Below are 22,050 nucleotides of genomic sequence, written 5' to 3' on the forward strand. Positions count from 1 at the left end.
ATTTAGAGTAAGTACATACCTGAAGACTGAAATAAGTGAGGATACTTGTGTTTCATATCCTTTTCTGACTCTCAAGTAGCTTTGTCAGTGGCATGGTTCTTCTATAAGACCTTCAAAGACGCAAACTCTTTTGAACATAACCTTCTTACTTGTCGATCAATGATAGCCACTGGTTCCTCCTCATAGGTTAATTTCTCATCAAGTTGTAAGGTTAGTGCTTCGAGCACGCGAGAAGAATTTAATATACACTTCCTTAGCACAGAGACATGAAACACTGGATGGATGAAAGACATCTCGGGAGTGAGTGCCACACGATACACTCAAGTATCTTATAAGGTCCTACATACCTCGGGCTCAATTTACCTTTTTTTTGAATCGTATCACACCCTTCATCGGAGAGACTTGTAGAAAAACCTTATTCCCAACTGTGAACACCAAATCTCTTCTTCTCTTGTCAACATACGACTTTTGTCTGCTTTGAGCTGTGATCAACCTCTGTCTAATCAATTGGACCTTGTCCATAGCATTCTGTACCAAGTATGGTCCTAAAACCTTAGTCTCTCCAACTTTAAACCACCTGATAGGAGAAAGACATTGCCTATCATACAAGGCTTCATATGGATCCATCTGAATGCTTGGCTGAAAACTATTATTGTAAGCGAATTCTGCTAAGGGTAAGCAAGTATCCCAACTACCTCCAAAATCAAGAGTACAAGCTCTTAACATATCCTCCAAGATTTGTATAGTACGCTCAGATTGTCCGTCCATCTACAGATGAAATGCAGTATTAAGATCTACTCGGGTACCCAACGCTTCTTGGAAAGATCTCCAAAATCATGAAGTGAACTGTGATTCTCGGTCAGAAATAATGGACAATGGAACTCCATGAAGTCGGACAATTTTATTCATAAATAACTGAGCATATTTCACTCCACTATTTGTAGTCTTTACTGGCAGAAAGTGTGTTGACTTAGTAAGTTGGTTTATAATTACCCATACATAGTCATGGCCTTTAATGGTTCGTGGTAACTCGATTACAAAATCCATGGTAACTCTTTCCCATTTCCAATCTGGAGTTCTGATCTCTTACAATAATCCTGTTCGTCGCTGATGCTCTGCTTTAACCTGTTGACAAGTCAAGCAACTAAAAACGAAGTTAGCAATATCTTTCTTCATACCTTCCTACCAGTACACCTGTTTCAGGCCATGATACATCTTAGTGGAACTAGGGTGAATGGTATATCTGGAGTTGTGAGCTTCCTCAAGAATAGCTTGTCTTAACCCATTTGCAGCTGATACATATAATTGATTACCCACTCGAAGGATACCATCACAATCAACACTCATCGTCTTATTTTGACCAGCTAGGACCTCATCTCGATATTTACACAACTGCACATCCTCAAATTGAGTGGCCTTTATGCCTCTACCAAAGAACATTTAGCTTGAACATAAGCCAACAACACCCCTGACTTTCCAACACCGAAACTGACACCTTTTCCTTCAAGTTTTTGTATATTTTTCGCAAGTTGCCTCCTTCTAGGAGCTATATATGCCAAACTACCCATAGTTTTCCTGCTCAAAGCACCATCCACAATATTAGCTTTTCCAGGATGATACAAGATAGCACAATCATAATGTTTGAGTAATTCTATCCACCGACGCTGTCGAAGATTTAGATCTCGCTGCTGAAAAATGTATCAAGCTCTTGTGATCGGTATAAATCTCACAAGTTTCACCGTATAAGTAGTGCCTCTAAATTTTAAGAGCAAAAACCACAGCGGTCATCTCTAAATCATATGTAGGATAGTTCAGCTTGTGCTTCTTCAACTGTCTCAAAGCCTAAGCAATAACATGATCTTGTTGCATGATAACACATCCTAATCGAACCCTTGAAGCATCACATAATACCTTAAATCCTCCAAAACTTGATGGTAAGGCTAAAACTGGTGCAGTGGTCAAACATGTTTTGAGTTTCTGAAAGCTCTGCTCACACTCTTCCGTCCACTGGAACTTTACATTTTTCTGTGTTAATTTGGTCAATAGAGCTGCAATTTTAGAGAAATTCTACACAAAACGTCTGCAGTAATTAGCCAAATCAATAAAGCTACAAATATCTGTAGGTGAAGTAGGTCTAGGCCATTTTTGCACTGCTTCTGTCTTTTTAGAATCCATCGTGATACCATGCTTGGAGACAACATGCCCCAAAAATGTTACTGAGTCAAGCCAAAATTCGCACTTTGAGAACGTAGCATAAAACTTATGTTCCCACATTATCTGCAATATAGTCATGTTCTTCCTGGCTACGAGAATATATCAGAATATCATCAATGAATACTATCACAAATTTGTCCAGAAATGGCCTGGACACCCTATTCATTAAGTCCATGAATGTAGTAGGAGCTTTGGTTAACCCGAAAGGCATCACAAGAAACTCATAATGCCCTTATCGAGTTCTAAATATTGTCTTGGATATATCTTCCTCCTTGATTCTAAGCTGATGATAACCCGATCAGAGATCAATCTTTAAAAAATGAGCAGCTCTTTGTAACTGATCAAACAGGTCCTCTATACGAGGCAACGGATACCTGTTGCGTATTGTTACCTTGTTTAGCTACCTGTAGTTGTTGGCACCTAATTTTTGCCCTCCATTACTAAGTTTAATTCCAAGTTTCTTCGATTTTTTAAATAAAATTACAACATTTATTTGATCTGAATAAAAAGCTTTTCAAAATATTTATCTGGGTAAGTTTGTCATTTTAAGTAGCGATTATATATTATCGTATTCAATTATACGAAATTACATAATTTTGTTGCTTAAATATCTATTTTTATAAAATATCAGATTTTAATCAAGGTTTGTCTTGAAATAAATTTAAAGGATTAAAATCTTGATTTAAATATAATTTATTCTCAAAAATAATTTATTCGGATAAATATGTGTTTGATTTTATTAAATCAAGAAGCTCGGGATTCAAAGAAGTATTAATTCGTATCGAATTTTAATTTACTTTAGTCAATCTATTAGATTTGACCATAATTGAAATCAAATTGGCCATAATTGCAATGCAATCAGTCAATTGATTTTTAATTTGGTCAAAATTAAATGAATATGGCTAAATTTTAAATCTCAGTTGGGGTTATATTTTAAATAACTCTAAAATTCCCAAAAACTTTCATAACTTCTATCCAATTCTCACCAAAAAATAATTTCAAATAGTACTACATTGTACTATTTCCCCAACTTTGTTCTTTTCCAATTTTGAAATTCAAAAATTGTATTACATTGTACAATTTCCCCACACATTATCTTTCACCTCACCTTATCTTTAATTTTTAAATTCCAAAAAAACCCTAAAGGGCTTTTCTCCCACATTGGTGGATGACATGAAATAAGTCATCATCCTTTCCTATAAATACTTTTCTCCCACATTGGTGGAAAAGAGAAAAATAAAACCTTATTCTCTCCTATAAATACTTCCACTACTTTGGTTGAAAGTGAGGGTTGAAAAGTAAAAAAAAAAAAGAGGCTAGACAGGTGAAAAAATCTTTTTGAGCAAAATAGTTATTTTTATTTAATAAAAATTTTTGTTTCATAGAGTTGGTAGGCTAATCAAAATTTTCAAGTTGCCGGCGATGTTTTTCGGTGTTGGTTGATTCCGACGAAGCTCATAGTCTCATTTTGATGCCCCTAAAAAGGTAAACACACCTTTTTTTTTAGTTTTATTATCGTTTTCTTATTCGTAGTTCGTAGTTATAATTTTGTTTGCTGGGATTGTTTGTTGTAGATGGCCTTGAAGGCAATAGAATGTTGTGGTATCGATATTTTAATTCTTTTCATGTTCATGATATAAAATAAAGCCACCAATAGTTGTACGTGCCTTTTTTGACTTTATTCTTTGGTTATTATAGATAAAGTTTCAATCTTTGCTTAAAAGGTGTACTTATGCTTTGTGTAAACTCATTGTTTGGTGGATATATTTGTTTTTAGCATGTAAAGTTATTTTTCTTTATGTTGAAAACAATAGTTAATATTGATTGTTTCGCCTTTTTACCTTATTCTTTGATTATTTTGGATTAAGTTTAGATCATTGCTTGAAAAACATACTCATGTCTTGTTTAAACTCATTGTTGTTAGATATATTTGTTTTTAGCATGTAAAATTATTTTCTTTATGTTGAAAAGAATAGTTAATATTGATAGTTTTGCCTTTTGAGTTTATTCTTTGATTATTTTGGATAAAGTTTAGATCTTTGCTTGAAAAATATACCCATGTCTTGTTTAAACTCATTGTTGGTAGATATATTTGTTTTTACCATGTAAAGTTATTTCCTTTATGATAAAAAGAATAGTTAATATTGATTGTTTTGCTTTTTGACTTTATTCTTTGATTGTTATGTATAAAGTTTTGATCTTTGCTCAAAAGACAAACTCATGCCTTGTTTAAATTCATTGTTAGCGGATATGTTTGTTTTAGCATGTAAAGTTGTTTCTTTTATGTTGGAAAAATAGTTATTATTGTTTGTTTCGCCTTAATAAAAATAGTAATTAGTTAAGTCAATAATTTATTATTTGCTTACTAATTATTTTAATAGATTTCAAAATCTTCATATAAGAGATGAAGTACTAGCTTTATTTTAATCCAAGATGTTTATTCCTCTTTTGTTCGCATGTTGTCTTGTCTAAATGATGAGAAAGTTTGGACTTTTGTGGCTAAATAGAATTATTTGGATATTTTTGACTCATGCATAGTGTGATTGTTGAACGATATTTCACTTTTAGAGATGCTAAACTTTTATTTTTATTTTCTTATTCCGAATTGTTATATGTGCTCTTTGTGTGTGTAAAGATTTGATTCATGTCTCTCTTTTATTCATAATGTCAAAAGAGAATCAACGATGTCTTAGAAATATAAATCATAGGCCGTTACACGTTTTTTCATAAAATGTTGGTTGTAATTTAGATGTATGAATTTTCATTAATGTCGCCTTAATTGAAATTTAAAGATTCTCTTTTTTGAAAAGTTAACCTTTATTTTCTTTTGTTATATGGATTAGTGTCTATGTTTGTTCAATTTTAGAAGTCATGAGTATTTTTCTTGTTGCCTCATCCCTTTACTTTTGCAAGCTTACGTTGTTTGTTTCTCGCATTAATTCATTGAATATGACCTTCTTCCTTTTACCTTTACTCATTCTTAATATGAACATAAGTCATAAGGCATGCAAGTGTGCATATCATTATAATTCAAAAATTGATTCTTGATATTTTCTTTTGCTTTAAAATATGTAACTATTATGCCTTGAACGTATATTAATTTCTTTATCTTTTCTTTGCATGCAAAAAATATCTCGAGTTCAAATGGACTCCTCTCCTCTTGCATTTCGTAATGGGTCAATGAGGCTCACCTCTTCGAGTCAAGTCCGAAGTTTAAACCCAAGGTCCACTACATGGTGTGCGGGTGCTAGAAGATAGACGAAGAAAGAAAATGGGTCAAAATCTGTTGATGAGGTCACTAAAATATTTGAAAAGTCTCAATTTTTTACTATCGTCTTCTTTTTATTTATTTATTTATTTAGTCATTTATTTATTTATTTATTTGGGCCTCGAAACCAAAGTTGTATTTTAATACAGGTGAGGGGGATTTTGAGCCTTAAAGGTCCGAAAACTAGATTAGGACAGGTTGTGGGCCGAAAGCCCAATATTTAGATTAGGACAGGTTGTGGGCCGAAAGCCCAATATTTAGATTAGGACAGGTGCAAGTTGGCCAAAAGCCCAATTAGATTAGGACATAGTCTATTAATTTGGGCTCAATGGCCTAAGTCTTTTATTTTCTCCCTTTTCCTTTTACATGCTTTGTTATTAATTTATTTAGACTTAGTTAAAATCCCTACTGAATCGTCCAAATCTCTTTTACAAAAGTCTTTTCCTAAAATCAATTACTTTTCAACAATCAATCTTTCTTTTTGAAGTTAGTCAAAAGATATTTTCAAACAGTCCGGATAACCGCAAGTTAGCGGATACTCTTAGTGTCTTAACAACTATCCAAGAGTATTAATAGGAACAACTTACTCAGAATCTTCAAACTTAAATGATTTTTTTTTGTTTTGGATCGTTTAAATAACTTTCAAAGGTTTTCTTAATTCCTTTTAAAATAAATTAAGTGGAGACTCTAAAAAAGTCAAAATTTCCGCAAAACAGTAGTCAATACACATTCTTAGAGACCCATCTTTCTTTTTACAAACAAAACGGGTGCACCCCATGGCGATATACTCGATCTGATGAAACTCATATCTAGTAAGTCTTGCTGCGATATGGGGGTATAGATATTGGCATAGTGTCAGGTGCCAAATTAATACCGAAGTCTATGTCTCGTATTGGAGGTAATCCTGGCAACTCCTCAGGAAATGCATTAGAAAATTCCTTCACCTCAGGTAGTTCCTCCAAACTAAGTGGTCCTTCTCTAGAATCACTTATCATAGCCAAGATACCCATACAACCTTTCTTCAATAGTCGTTGCGTCTTCATAAAAGATATAACTTTACTAATCTCTGGAACTTGACCCCCTTCCAATACAAAACTAGATTCGTTGGGTATCTCAAATCGAACTATCATTGCATGACAATCTACGGTAACATAGTAAGGAGATAACCAATCCATGCCTATCAACACATCAAACTCAATCATATCAAGTACAATCAGGTCATCAAGGGTATCCCTACCTCCCACTATAATCTCGCAATCACGATACACACACTCAATTAATAAGGAATCTCCCACGAGAGTAGCAACAAGAAAAGGATAATTTAGCATCTCTCGCTATCTATCAAATCTCACAGCAAAGTATGAGGACACATAAAAGTGGGTAGAACCTGGATCAATCAAATCATATGCATAAAAAAAATAAATGAAAAAATATCTGTAACAACTGCATTCGAGGCCTGAACATACTGCCTATTTAGTGTAAAACTCTTGGCTGTCCTATACCAGCATTTTCTTGTGCCTGATTGCCAGCAACCCGATCTCCATTACCTCGGCCTCTATTTCCATTACTTGTAGTATTATGAGTAGTCTGGCTAGGTACAGCTACCTGACCAGAACCCTGACTAACATTTCTCTGAGCCTGAGGGCAATCCCTGATGCGATGACCCAACTGACCACATCAAAAACACTCTCCAGTCAAAACACGACTCTGTCCCATATGTGATTTGCTACAAGTCTGATAGGATGGAGTAGTAGCATACATATGGCCAGAACTACGATATCCCTGAGATGCTGAAGACCCCTGCATTCCCTGTATAGAAGGTGGCTTATACGCAGACTGTGAAACCAAATCTGTCCCTGTCTAATGGCCCTGATGCTTTCCCTTATTTTCCGCTCTGCGATTTGCACTTAAGTCACCACGTTAAGATCCACCCATCTTAGCCTTCTTACGAACCTCATAAGCTGTCCGCTCTACACGACCCTTGTCCTCAATCATTCTAGCAAGATCCACTATCTCATAATAGGTCAAGACTTTCATCTGTGGGGCCACTGCATTATAAAGATGAGCAACCAGCCCATTTAAAAACCTCTGGACTCGAGCTTCTTCTATGGATACCAAGTATGGAGCATATCTAGCCAGCTTACAAAACATAGTATTATAGGTCGACACATCCATATCTGGAGTCTGAACCAATCTCTCAAACTGAGTTGCATATTTCTGTTTCTGACTGTCAGGAAGAAAGGTATCCATGAAGAACTTAGTAAACTCGTTCCATGTTAGTAGCGTTGCCTCAGCAGGCCTTCCTAGCAATAAAGTATCATACCAAGTGTTAGCCATGTCCTCCAACTTGTACGATGCAAGCTTTACAACCCTCTCACTAGAACACCCTAACGCATGCAGTGCCTTGAAAGTACCATCCAAAAAACTCTGAGGATCAACTGAACTGTCTGAACCTGTGAATTTTGGTGACTTCAAATTTAGAAACTCCTGCAAAGATACCTCCTTGTTTCCCAAGTTGTACGTTTGAACAGGTGCCTGGAATTGGGGCTGAGGCCATGCAGAATTGTGTTGACCATCCCTCTCTTATCTATCCAATCGATCGGCCAAGCCCTCTATGGCTCTTTGCATGGAAATAAGTGTCTCAGCAGTACAACCCTCATAAGATGGTGGAGGTAGACTATCATTTCTTTCAGGAGCGGGCTCTCTTGAACTTCTTAGAGTGGCAGTGCAGTTCTCTGCGGTATCACGACTACCCCTACCTCGGCCTCTTTTATGGGCTCCTCCTCTTTCCTTACCAGTAGTTGCTCTACGAACTATCTGATTAACAAAATAAGACAGTTAGATTCACCTAATTGATCCAAAATGTCACACACGTAAGGAAGAGTGAGAAAGAAAATCAAGACACATCCTACCACGCTCTCGCAGAACACGATTATTGAAATGGCCGGAAACATAACCATAATTGAGATTCTACTACTACCGTGTGCTCCAAGAATAAACCTAGGCTTTCTGATACCAACTTTGTCACGACTCAAAATAGGATCATAATCGGCGCTAAGGAGTTTAGGACTCCAAAGCAAGCCTCATCAGAATTCTACAGAAAATCGGATTAATTTGGCTTAATTAATTTGTTTTAGTGTACTTTGCTAAAGCTATATCTTTATTTTAATTAATTTGGCTTGATTCGAAATATAATAATTAAATTAATTAGTGTTTGTGTGAAGTCATACATAAGATTTTTATTTTCTTTAAAATAAAATTTACATATTTAAAAACTACATAAAAAGTACTACCATTCACAATAGCTGACTAGCAATTCAAAATATTTAGAAAGTATCTAAAAAAATTATAATCAAAGTGGATTTTCTGTTCACGTAATATCAAATTTCTTCGCATTTTTTTCCTTTCTATCTTTATTATGGATGTGTGTCATGACCCAAAAAGGGATCATGACCGGCGCTAAGGTGTTTAGGACTCTAAAGCAAGCCTCATCAGAATTCTACAAAAAATCGGACAGAGTTTCCCCTGTTTTGGACCTAACAAGAAAATTCTCTGTCTCAAATCAACAGCACCACAACTAACACATCAATCACACCAACACAATCCACCGAAATCCTCAAATATTTGCACCAATACTACCAATTAACAATACACAATTCATCTCCAAAAACAAGAGGAAGACCAATACTCCACAGATCCAAAATAATGAAAGAATACTCAAAACTTCTAAAGACATGACTATGGAGCGACTCTAAGAGTTTTGAAGGAACAGAACGTAACAAATAAATAAACTTCTGCCTACGCGAACAAATGTGGGGCTCACCAGGAATATGCTACTCAATTTTTCTAGCCAACGAGATCCTCACAGTTACCTGCGTTCTCTGAAAAATAATAGCAAGGAGTGAGACGCTGCCTCAATGAGTAATAACACTTAACCACAATCGTTTCATTGGGGACAAGTCGTAAAACATCATGAAATAAATGTTCTTTCAGAAAACAGTAACAATAAACAATATTCTTTCTTTTATGTAATAAAAGTGACTAAATAGTACAGTAATAAACTCAAAAAGCATCGTATCATATCAAATATTACAAATTTGGGAGGTTTCCAAGAATGAATCATGTAATCAATGTGATATTCTTCTTCATCAAGAATAGCCCATAGCAGTGGACCCCTCATAAAGGAGTCAAATATCATATCATTAACAGTATGCTAGTTCTACCTTCCCACTAGCGAGGGTTGTTACAGTCATCAGTAAATACAAGGTGCACCAGGTCTAATGATCCCGTCGTTAGCTACGAGATTCAAATCAAGGTCTACTCCCATTTATAAATTATTTTTAAACAATAGGATATTCATATGAAAGCATTTTTTCAAAATAATACCATATCATTTAAAGTTCCTATCAAATCATGTTACATGTAAATTTGAAAAAATACACATGGCAAAATACATATTTCTCATGTAAGTGGAGAATATTCACAGTAATAATATCATATCTCAAATAACCATTCGTAACTCATTATTTCATCAAAATCAAGTATAAAATATCCAAGTTAATAAAACAAATTATGGTAAGATTACTACCCACAGTACACGTGTCGAAATACCAAATTTGTCACCTCAAACGATTTGTATCACTTTCTTGGATCAAACCTATAATCACATCATATCCATTCTCGTGTTAAATCTCTTATTTTAGGCTAATTCATGATAAAATTAGACTACCAACCTTCAAGGTTCCATGATATTTTCAATTCATTGAACTAGTATCCAAAACAACCCTTATTATCCATAATTCTTGCCTTAAGCAATTAAATTTCACTATCCAAAATAAATTAACTAAATTTCACTATATATATATATATATATATATATATTGTCACGGAATGACAATTGATTCTCCGTTTCCAGCTTTGTGCGTGCGCAGGCAGAACTGATGCCTTCAATAATATATATTATTATTATTATTATTATTATTATTAAATTTCCTATTCCATAAGGAACTGGGTAGAAAGACAGCCCTTTTCCTTTTCCCTTCTAAATTGGGCTTTAGCCCAATAGCCCAATTTTTCTTTCTTTAAGTAACATAAATACTAATTCTTTTGAAAGTAATTATACTCTCTCCTATTTTTTAATTACTTTATTCTCTCTCTATTAATATAATAACATAACCAACATATACATATCATTCTATGTATATATTGTGATTTTTGTAATATATTTAGAGAGTTAAAATTTTTTGTAATATTGAAACCATAAGTTGTGTATTTGTGTAATTTTTCGTTTTTTTTTTTCTCAATTAATTACACACTATATATGATTTGGGGTATTAAAATTTGATAGATTGGTACAACATGCCTAGACGAGAAAAGGAAAGAAATAGAAACAACAGAATAAAATTATTAACTAGTTTCAAACAACTTTCAAGTTTCAATGATTGAGATTTCTTCACTTTTTACTAAAAGCTTTGGACATAAGCCCTTAAAAATGAAAATCATGTTGTAATTGACATCCCCACCCCACCCCCACCGCCCACCAAAGAAACCACACGCACGCACGCGCGCGCGCACATATATATATATATATATATATATATATATATTACCCTGCACACACTTAAATATACTTTGTAATGGGTAAATTCAAATTTACTATAAATATAAAATAATTATTACAAACAACACACAATTACAAAGCAAAACGATTGAATTGACCCAAAAAATAATACACACACATATATATAATAGTTTAGAGTACGCGCTCCGCGCGTGTACCTCATTTTAATGAGTTTAATTGTATAAAATCGCTTAGATATTGTAAAAGTAATACTTTGATTAATAAACAACTTCATTGATCTTATTAAAAAATGAAAAATACTTTAATAAAAAGTTACTATATTAATTAAAAAAAAACATATAAAAGCATTAAACCAACTTCAACTAAATTAAGAAAAACTACCAAGGCTATAGAACGGCAAAAAAAAACCTTCCTAATATGACATTTGGAGCTTCATATATGCTCTGATGACAACATTAAAACACACATTAAGCAGGCGAAATGCTATCACATTTTTAGCCAGGACGTCAAAGGACGAACAACAAAGTTTATGTAAGAGAATCCTCAAAGGATGAAGAACAATTTTTTTGTAAGAGAATCATTCCAGCCACTTCAACCACCCTCATAGCCATACCAAATGGGGCAATGCTTGCTCTTCAACTTATCGTAGATCCCATTCAAGAATTGGATTCTCCATCACCTTTGCCTAAATCTGCTATAATCTTTTCACTTCTACTTCTTGTCTGTTTGAAAATTAACCTGAACCATAATATTAAAACAAAACTCGTGAAACATATGCAATATTAATCACCTTGTACACAAGATCATTATATGTAAGCTTATTAAAACTGAACAATAAACTGATGCAACAATATGTAAGCTTAAATGAAAGTTAAGCGTTGCTTCGCCCATTGTCGAAAATTATATTACAAATAAATTCATTGATATTTTGATTTTTTTCATCATCCATCTTCAAGATACCTACAAAAACTAATGCACCTACAAAGCAAATTAAATATTACAAAAATATATTTCATGACGTAAAAGAATTCCAAGTCAAACAATAAAGAACAACTAATCTAAGACCAAAAATAAATATTTTTTGCTCCATATGTTCATTTGTAGATACCATTGTATTGTTGTAGAAATGAAGAATACTTAATTTACAGAGGTCCAAAATCTTTTTCTTCAAGAAAAAAATTATTTAAATATGATAGATATATAATTTTTTTCCCTAAATTATTTATGAACACCAAATAAACCAAAACTCATAAAAATAGGAGTTTTAGATTCTGTTTCTTTAGACGTTCATGGTTCCTTTTTTTAGTTCAACTATGTAGACTTTTAATTTCCTTTTAAATAAAATAAAATATACTTCTTTTCTAAAAAAAAAAAAACATAAACGTATGATTACTAAAATTATGGACTTTAGTACATTATTCAATTATGGAAAATATTTGTTGATTTTAAATTTTTAAAAATCAGAAAAGTAGTAGAGTTTTAAAACCTAGTTTATAGGATTTTCTTAAGTTACTAATAGGAATACTTTTAAACCTATTTTTTGGAATTTCTTATCATAATTTATGAATAAATAATCAAACAATTTGAATTCAATGTGCAGTATATTATAGGAAAACAAAGTATTACGTTGAAAGGAAAAAAATCCTATAAATACTGATTAGGTTTACAACGCATATTTAATCCATATATTTTAGAATCTTTAATTTCTTTCCATGAAATTTAGGAGTCCTATATTAAGAAAAATGGTAAAAACACTCAACAAAATATTACCTTAAATTTAGGAATTCATCTATAAGTAGAAAACCTTATTTATTTATTTTTTTAGATATTTATTATAGTCAATGTTAAATATTATAAATCGAAGAAAACAGTTGAAAAGACTATTTTGTCTATTGTGGAGTGTTTTAATGAAGGACAAAAAGTTTGATTCACTTTTTCAAAGGGTCTTCACACTTTTAATATAGTATAGATAGATATAGATTATAGATTATAGATATAAATATAGATATACTAGTTCCAAAATGCACGTGCAAGGTACGGGCCCAATAATATTAAGTCAAATAATAGAAATATTTTTTAAAATTATTTTTTTAAAAGTATAATAGTAATTTCTTTCTGAATATAATTTGAAAGTTGAAAAATATCCAAAATCTTATTTTCATTTCTCTCATTCTTAGTGTATTTTTTTCAATTTTTAATGTAACTTTTGTGATAGTTATAAAAATGACTTTCAAATTACATTCATGAATTTAAGCAAAGTACATTTAAAAAATCAGTTTTATTATTTGTATAAGTTATTTAATAAAATATAACTTCTACTTCAAAATTTTCAAACAAAGTTAAAATATTTTTGTAATGTATGTCGTAACTCGCATATGATATTTAATTTATCGTATTCTGTGCTATATATTTTAAAATATTATTCTTTTAGATTAAATATAATTATATATTTTGAATAAATAAGTCACTAATTTTTTAAAAGATAAAGGTATGAATCATATTTTAAAAAACACATTCAAACTTTAACTCCAACTCCAATTTTAAAATCAATTATAAAGTGAAAATGAATTTTGATTCTTCAATTAAAAAAAAAAAAAAAAAAAATTAGAAAAGGATAAAAAGCAAAAGCAAATATATGAAGCATTTAAATTGATTGGTGCTGTGGATCCCAAATTTTTACTTACTACTATAATAAGCTTAGCATTTAAATCCATTAATTTGTGGATTCTACTAATAGAAGCAACTTCCAATTATAAGATCCAAAAAATTAGTGCAGCTATAGAGGTTCAATCCCAAGGCTCTGACCATGGCTTCAATCAAGGCACAATTGCATAGCAAAAAGAATTGACACACTTTATACTATTTTTGGATTTGCTTCCAAAATCACATTGAAAAGGTAATAATCGTGCTATTTGGCCAACATTTCCATTTCTCCATGACATAAATCACTTTTTCATTCATTTTACATTGCTTCCAATTCCTCTTCATGGACACAATAATTGAATGAATATTTATTCTTTAAACTATTTATATTTCTTATTTCTTCATGTAAAATAAATGTGATGATCTTCTTAAAAATTTAAATCGAAAGTATCTAATAGAATTATCATTTTATCATATGTTTTAAGTGTCTAATTATAACCAAGTCATAATTTATGTGTTTAAATAAAATTCATTGACAAGTTTAAGAGGATGTATATGTATTAAGCCATTTTCTATCAAGACTTAAAAGGGTGTTTGAATTGACTTATTTTTAGATGTTTTTGACTTTTAAACACTTTTTAATTTTTGAAGGTATTTAGCAAAGATACAAAGTGCTTCTAAGAAGTTTACTTGAGACGTAAAAGGTATAAAAAAAAATTCAAAAGCGAAAAGTTGGTCGCCACCAACTTTTGGTAGAAAATATCTAGAATTTTACTAGTTACTTAAAGCGAACATATATAACTAAAAAAAATAATATATTTTATGCGATCAATTTAACTAAATAGATATAAATACATGGAATATTTTTTCTATAATTAAATCAAAAATGTCAAATTATAACACTTTATTAGGAGTTCAATTATTCACTTAAAACATAACTCAATTTAAAAATATAAATAAAATATATATTCTCTATTAATATGTGGTGCCAATTGTCGAAAGTAAGTTGCACCTTTGTAATACAAGTTGGATTAATGTGGGGGAATTGGAAGATTAAAAAAGGCAAGGGGAACTATGAAAATAACTTCCACTTGACTTTAGTTAATTAAATATTCAATATGAAATTTGTTTTGATTGAAACATTTCTAATATACGCACCATTTGATTTCATTTTATTTTTAATTATTTTTTGAAGAAGTATTCTTGAAGATTTGCTCAAGGAGAGTGCATTCACAAATTAAAATACTCACAAATCCATTAAATAGCCATGCAAAAAAGTATATGCTTTTCATACAAAAATATTTTTAGGATAAAAAATATTTGGAATAATTTCATAAACCTATTCTCAGTTTACTTTATAATAGTTTTTAAAATTTATTTATCATTAATATAAATATTAGAGTACTATTATTTAACTAATTTATCTATTCTAAAACTCTCTCCCGTTCATATTAATTGATACTTTAACCTTTAAAGATTGGTCCAAACTAATTGATGTTTTACAAAATCAAAAGATATGTAGTTCTTTTTTCAATTTTGCGCTTTTCACAAAATTTTCTAATTAATTCGTTACTATAAAAATAACTATTTTCATTGAAAATCTTCACTGAAAATTGTCCAGTAGCTATTCTCTCACAGGTATATATTTTGATTGAATCATTGAAAATCTTCATTGAAAATTATCCTCACAGGTATATATTTTGATTGAATCATTGAGAAAAAGAAAGAATAGAAGAGTGAAAAGTAGAAAGCTTCTCGGTATTTTAGCTAGGATATATTTTCCACCATATGTTATCTGAGTGAGCTAATTTGATGAAAAATGAATAAAAAAAAATTCATGTTTCATCGCATAAATTACTCATTGAATGCGGTGAGAAAAATCAGTAATTCAACAATGATATTTAGGAGTACGTAAATTCTTTAATTCGCGTGTCTAAATTACTATCAATTATTTTGGATAGACGAGAGTAAACTTTTTGACCGATTATGGTTTCGTTTGGTGTGAGGTATAAGGGATAAATAGTCCCGGTATAAAATGAAAGATTATTTTATTTCATGTTTGGTTGGAGGTATTAAATAATACCGAAATTGTTATCCCACCATTTACACTATAGTGATGGGATACGTTAACTAATCTCAAATAATTCTGAGATAATTAATCCCGAAATTAATTATCCCGAAATAACTCTTTCCCAACCAAACTACCCTAATATCCAAATAGTTGTTAGCTTTCTCTAAATCATGATTATAACAAAGATTAAGTTGTACCTTGGAAGAAAGTGCAATTATTACTTCCCCGTTAACACGCCTAATAAGAATTAGTATAAATTAGTTGGTAAAGTTAGTGAATAAGTCAAAGAAATTCACACATCAATAGTTAAACAACAAAGAGCTCAATAGTTAAATAACAAAGAGTATAAAAGTTTCTGATATTATTTATTTATCGCTCTTAACTTATATTTGCACTTTTACGATTGATCATATGGTTTGTACCAGTTCTTTCGACAAACAACATAAATTTTGACAGTTTGAAGTTTGAGTATAAAGAATTTCAACATTTTACAAAATTACTGAAATCTTAATTCTGAATCTGTCGAGATACATAATTAGATCTCAATATATATATATTATGTCGAGATACATAATACATCTAACATAAATGCGTTTTTTCTTTGTACAAATACATAATTAACTCTTATATCTATTTTTTATTTTAGATCTACTGAGATACATAATTCATCCATTGAAGCTACGTTTTTTCTTTATAAAAAATATATAATTAGCTTTTGATATATTTTTTTTTAATTTTGAATCTGTTGAGATACATAATTAGCTTTTCAATACATTCAATGAAGATATATAATTAATTAAATTTTTTGTAATTATTTTATAAAGGTGAAAAATTATGTAAATATAATGAGTTAAGATGTATATTTATGTTATTTTACCATAATTTTGTACAGTGATAAACTAAATCCAAAATATAATCGACTAAATATAGCAGGCCTACAATTCACCCATACTATACATTCAATTAATTTTATATAATAGATTAATTTAGTTAGGCATCCTCTCATTATATTAATTTGTTTTCATATAGATAAAGATACTACCCTCTCTTTAAAAACGAATGACCTACTTTCCTTTTTAGTTCGTTTTAAAATGAATGATTCTTTTTTTTTTTGGCAATACTTTAATTTTAACTTTCTACATTACATATTTAGGACTACAAGATTAAATGACATTTTAGTATATTTGACACAAATTTAATTTAAGCCACATGATTCAATAATCTTTTTTATTTTCTTAAATTTTTTGTCAATTTAAAATAAATCATTCTTTTTTAAAAGGAGGGAGTATATATCTAAGTTATGAGGTGGCAGATAATAAATTAATGGGTAAAGTTGGCGTATAAGTCAATGAAACTCATAAATTAATAGTACTAATGCACTTATTAGCTTTTTTTCTTTCCCTTTTTTCTTTATTTTCCATCCAATGTCCGGTGATCGTGGATTAATCTGAATCGCTTGTTGCAGGGCCTATTAAGGGGGCAGCGCTTTCAATAGAGTTTTTTCCATATTCAGGATCGAATCCTTGACTTCTGATTAAAGGTGGAGCAGCTCCATCCACTGCACCACAACCCATGTTAGTTTCTTTCCCTTTCATTGCCTGGCAGTATCAAAATTTTCATTGAAAAAATTTAAAATATAAAAATTAAATGTATAAAAATTATTTCTTACGTTTCATATTAATTAGGCATATTTTATTTTACACATTGATTAATAAATTGTAAAATAAAAAATAGTTTTACAAATTGACCCATTTAATTTTTTTTGAGAACTTTACAATTAAGTGTGAACACTTTACAAATTCACCCATTTAATAGTGTATGTAATTCCACAAATGGGATATAAGAAGGCAAAAATTACTTAGACTTTATCTCTATTTTTGTGAGATCTGAGAGATTGTTTTCGATAAATTCTTAGCTAAAAGAAATTTAAATTAAAGCGTAATTGAAAAGAAAATAACGATAATAAACAATAAGATGAACAAAGCAAAACAAGCTAGAGAAAAATTAAAGAATCAAGAAATATATTTAGAATAATAATTTTAATTTTATATATATATATATATATATTGTAGGAGTATAATTTTCCAAAACTCATTTGTTAGCAACGAAGAAGTCAAAATTTGCCCAGGTGGAACTCACGTTAATATTCTTTCTGCAAATAGGGTTATCCTAATTGGCTAAATAATACAATAATTAATTGGCATATCTTGATGATATACTAATGAAAGTGCAACCTTACTAACTTAGCGTTGATTTTAACAAAATTAAACAATAATCTACTTATCAACAAACACCATATTTTATATGTTTATCCTATGTTTTATCTTTTGATGTTCTTTTTCTAGATTGCTTTAGATTATTTTTTCTTGAATCGATCAGAAATAACTTTTCTTTTATGAAAGGGTAAGATTTGTACACAATTTATCTTTTTTTGAATCCCACTTAATCGAAACACTATTTGTTGTTGTTATTAGTGGCGGAGTCACATGTGCTTGACGGGTGTCGACCGACATTCATTCGTCAAAAAATTACATTGTACAACTAGGTAAAAATATTTTTTCTTCCATATGTGTTACATATCGTCATCTCTTGATTTCTTTGTGAATTTATTTATTTATATTTTGACATTCTTAATGAAAATTCTGGTTCTACCACTGATTTTTATGCTATGTTTGTTTTATAAAGAAAGTTATTCATCAAAATTTCAATTTATATATTAGTCTATGAAGTTATGACTTCAAGTTCAGGGTGGAATCGAGATATTTGCAAAAAAAAATATATAACGAGTATTTTTATTGATGTGATTTTAATGAAAGAGAAGATATTTCAATTTATAACAAGAGAGTAGTTAACCAACTAATCAATCCAAGTTAGATTGACCAATTATCCTCCTAACCATGACAAATAGGTTGCTAATTAAGCTCTCATTGCCATTTAATTTAGGAATTTATCTCTTACCAACTCTTTTCTTTCAAAACTCCACTTTGTTAATATTTAACTTTTTTCATGTCAAATTTAACGTAATAATTAATAAATTGAGAAATTTTTTAATCTCAAGCATGATTTCAGCATAGCCACTAAATATTATATGATATTTTCTCATGGTGAAGTCCGAATTAGAAATTTATCAATCTTAAATACCCCAAACCAACATAATAAAAAAGGTAGCAAAAGGAAAAACATAGCATTCGACTGCGCATATTCAATAAAATTTTAAAACTAATAAATAAAATTACTGAATTCAGCTAAACACGCAATCCGCTACAACATTCATACTCTCAACATGTAAAATGTAAAAATCATTTTCTTAAGTCCAAGTGTCAAAGGTGTATGTAATTGTTGGCTAGTCATGGACTGTAGTTATAGTTCTGCACTTAATCACCCCACCACCACAACCTCTGAACCCCACTCTTTCACTTTCCCAACACTTTCTTCTTTCCATTTTAATCACATGTGGCAAATCAAGAACCAACTCTACAAAAAGAATGTCTAGATACAGCTATAAATCATCACACACCACACATACTTCTTGAACTAACTATGCCACCATGACCAAAAAAATTAAACCAACACTTGTCTTGGTACTCTTTGTTTTGTTATCAAGAACAGTTGTTTCTGTTGAGTTTGTTTACAATGGTTTTAATGAAGTTGAACCTAATAATCTTAGTGTAAATGGGGTTGCTCAAATTTCCAAGAATGGTGTTTTACAGCTTACAGATGAAACATCTAGAGTTGTTGGTCATGTATTTTACAAAAATCCAATAAGATTCAAGAATGATCAGTTTGGTAATAATGTTTCTTCTTTTTCTACTGCTTTTGCTTTTGGGATTGTTCCTGAATATGCTAAGTTAGGTGGTCATGGTTTTGCTTTTACAATATCAACAAGTAATGAAATGAAAGGTGCACGTCCTAGTCAGTATTTAGGACTTTTGAATAACAGTGATGTTGGGAATTTTTCTAATCATTTGTTTGCTGTTGAATTTGATACTGTTCAAGATTTTGAGTTAGGTGATATTAGTGATAATCATGTTGGTATTGATATTAATAATTTGGAATCCAATGCTTCTGTTAATGCTAGTTACTTTTCTGAAGGAAGTTCTACTAAGCAGAATCTTTTTCTGCAGTGTGGAAAGACAATTCAGGCTTGGATTGACTATGATTCAAGTAGAAATTTATTGAATGTTACACTTTCCATGTCTTCAAGAAAACCAAGTTATTCAATTTTGTCTTACCATGTGGACCTTTCTCCAATTCTTGAGGAATTCATGTATGTTGGATTTTCTGCTTCAACTGGTTTGCTTGCTAGTTCACATTATATATTTGGTTGGAGTTTCAAGATGAATGGGATGGCTCAATCTTTGGATCTTGATTCACTGCCTTCTTTACCTAAGCCTAAGAAGGACCAAACAACCTTAATTGTTGCTACCTCTTTGTCTGCTGTCATGTTTCTTGCATTTGGACTTATTTTAGCCTTGTATGTCATTTGGAAATTCAAGAACATAGATGTGATTGAACCTTGGGAACTCGAAATAGGTCCACATAGGTTTTCTTATAAGGAGTTAAAGAAGGCTACAAGGGGTTTTAGAGATGAAGAGTTACTTGGTTTTGGTGGATTTGGTCGAGTTTATAAAGGGTTGTTGCCTAAGACCAATAACGTTGTTGCTGTTAAGCGAATAAATCATGAAGCGAAGCAAGGTCTTCAAGAATTTGTTTCTGAAATCGCCACTATTGGTCGCCTTAGACATAGAAATTTGGTTCAGCTCATAGGATGGTGTCGGCGAAGCGGTGACTTGTTACTTGTTTATGACTTTATGCCTAATGGAAGCTTAGACAAATACATTTACGATGAACCAAGAGTTGTTTTAACTTGGGAGCAGAGATTCAAGATTATTAAAGGTGTCGCTTCTGGTTTGTTGTATTTACACGAAGAATGGGAACAAACTGTAATTCATCGAGATATTAAAGCAGGGAATGTGTTGTTAGATTCAGAAATGAATGGAAGACTTGGAGATTTCGGACTTGCTAAGTTATACGAGCGTGGAGCAAATCCTAGCACAACAAGAGTAGTGGGCACATTGGGTTATTTAGCTCCAGAATTAACCAAAACTGGAAAGCCAACGACAAGCTCAGATGTTTTTGCCTTTGGTGCATTGCTGCTAGAAGTTGCTTGTGGGAGGAGGCCGATTGAGGCAAAGGCATTGCCTGAGGAGTTAATCATAGTGGATTGGGTATGGGATAAATGGAGCGAAGGAGCCATTCTTGAAGTGGTTGATCCAAGACTAAACGGCGAATATGATGAGATGGAGGCCTTGATGGTGCTTAAATTAGGACTAATGTGTTCAAATAATACATCATCTAAGAGACCTAGTATGAGGCTAGTCGTTAGATACTTGGAAGGGGAGGTGGTGCTGCCCGAGACATTATCAGCGCCTGATGAATATGATGGAAAGAAAAGTGGCGCTAGTGATATGGAGTTAGAGGACTTCGTACCTTCCTATCCATCTTCGTCCTATCTAGAGAAAGTAAGCACTTGGTCATCGGCTTATGATGGTGAAGGAGATATTGATATTGAAGCTAATTCAGCAAGGCCAACGGATTCTGGCAGAGAGGACAACAGGTAGCCATGCGATATGGAGGGATCATTCTACCTGCTCTCTCAAACTCCCTCCATATTTAAGACTTCTTTTTATGGTTTGATTTCTGACTTAAATGTAAATTTATGGCTTAAGTATCAACCATTCTCTGGTTTTGAGAATATTGGTGTGAGTAAGATGTGAATATATTTTAGCAGTCAGTCAATTTTGAATCTTGATGAATCTTTGTCCATTTCAAAGGAATTTTGACTTCAGTTGGTTCCTTCCCTTTTTCTCTGTTCTCGTTCTCAATACATTACGTTATGGCATACTTCTACAGCAGTCATGCTAACTTAATGCTGCTGATCTGTAAAGACTATTGAGCAAAATAAGTTGATATCAATGATAACCAAATGGTTAAAACTAGAAGGGGAGCCTTATGGTAACTAGTAAAGTTGTTGTCATGTGAATAAGAGGCCATAGGTTCACGCTTTGGAAACAGCCTCTGACAGAAATGACAGAAATGACAGAAATGCAAGGTAAGACTTGTGGTCATGCCCTTCCCCGGACCCTATGCATTGCGAGAGCTTTAGTGCCACCAGGCTGCCCTTTTTTTCACCGATATGTTAAAACTAGGCATAATATACAAACAAACACTCAAACTCAGCCTCAACTGACAAGTTAGCACTTCAACTTTGAG

General features: G+C 31.7%; 1 protein-coding gene across 1 annotated transcript; it reads left to right on the forward strand.

Annotated features, from left to right (window-relative positions):
* Positions 1-19,141: 19,141 nt before the first annotated feature.
* LOC107871200 (L-type lectin-domain containing receptor kinase S.4) lies at positions 19,142-21,625 on the forward strand. Its single transcript, XM_016718044.2, has one exon. It carries the CDS (start codon positions 19,326-19,328, stop codon positions 21,396-21,398), a length of 2,073 nt encoding a protein of 690 aa, XP_016573530.1. The 5' UTR covers positions 19,142-19,325; the 3' UTR covers positions 21,399-21,625.
* The last annotated feature ends 425 nt before the right edge of the window (positions 21,626-22,050 follow it).

Source organism: Capsicum annuum, chromosome 5 (assembly GCF_002878395.1).
Source record: "Capsicum annuum cultivar UCD-10X-F1 chromosome 5, UCD10Xv1.1, whole genome shotgun sequence".
Taxonomy (NCBI): Eukaryota; Viridiplantae; Streptophyta; class Magnoliopsida; order Solanales; family Solanaceae; genus Capsicum; species Capsicum annuum.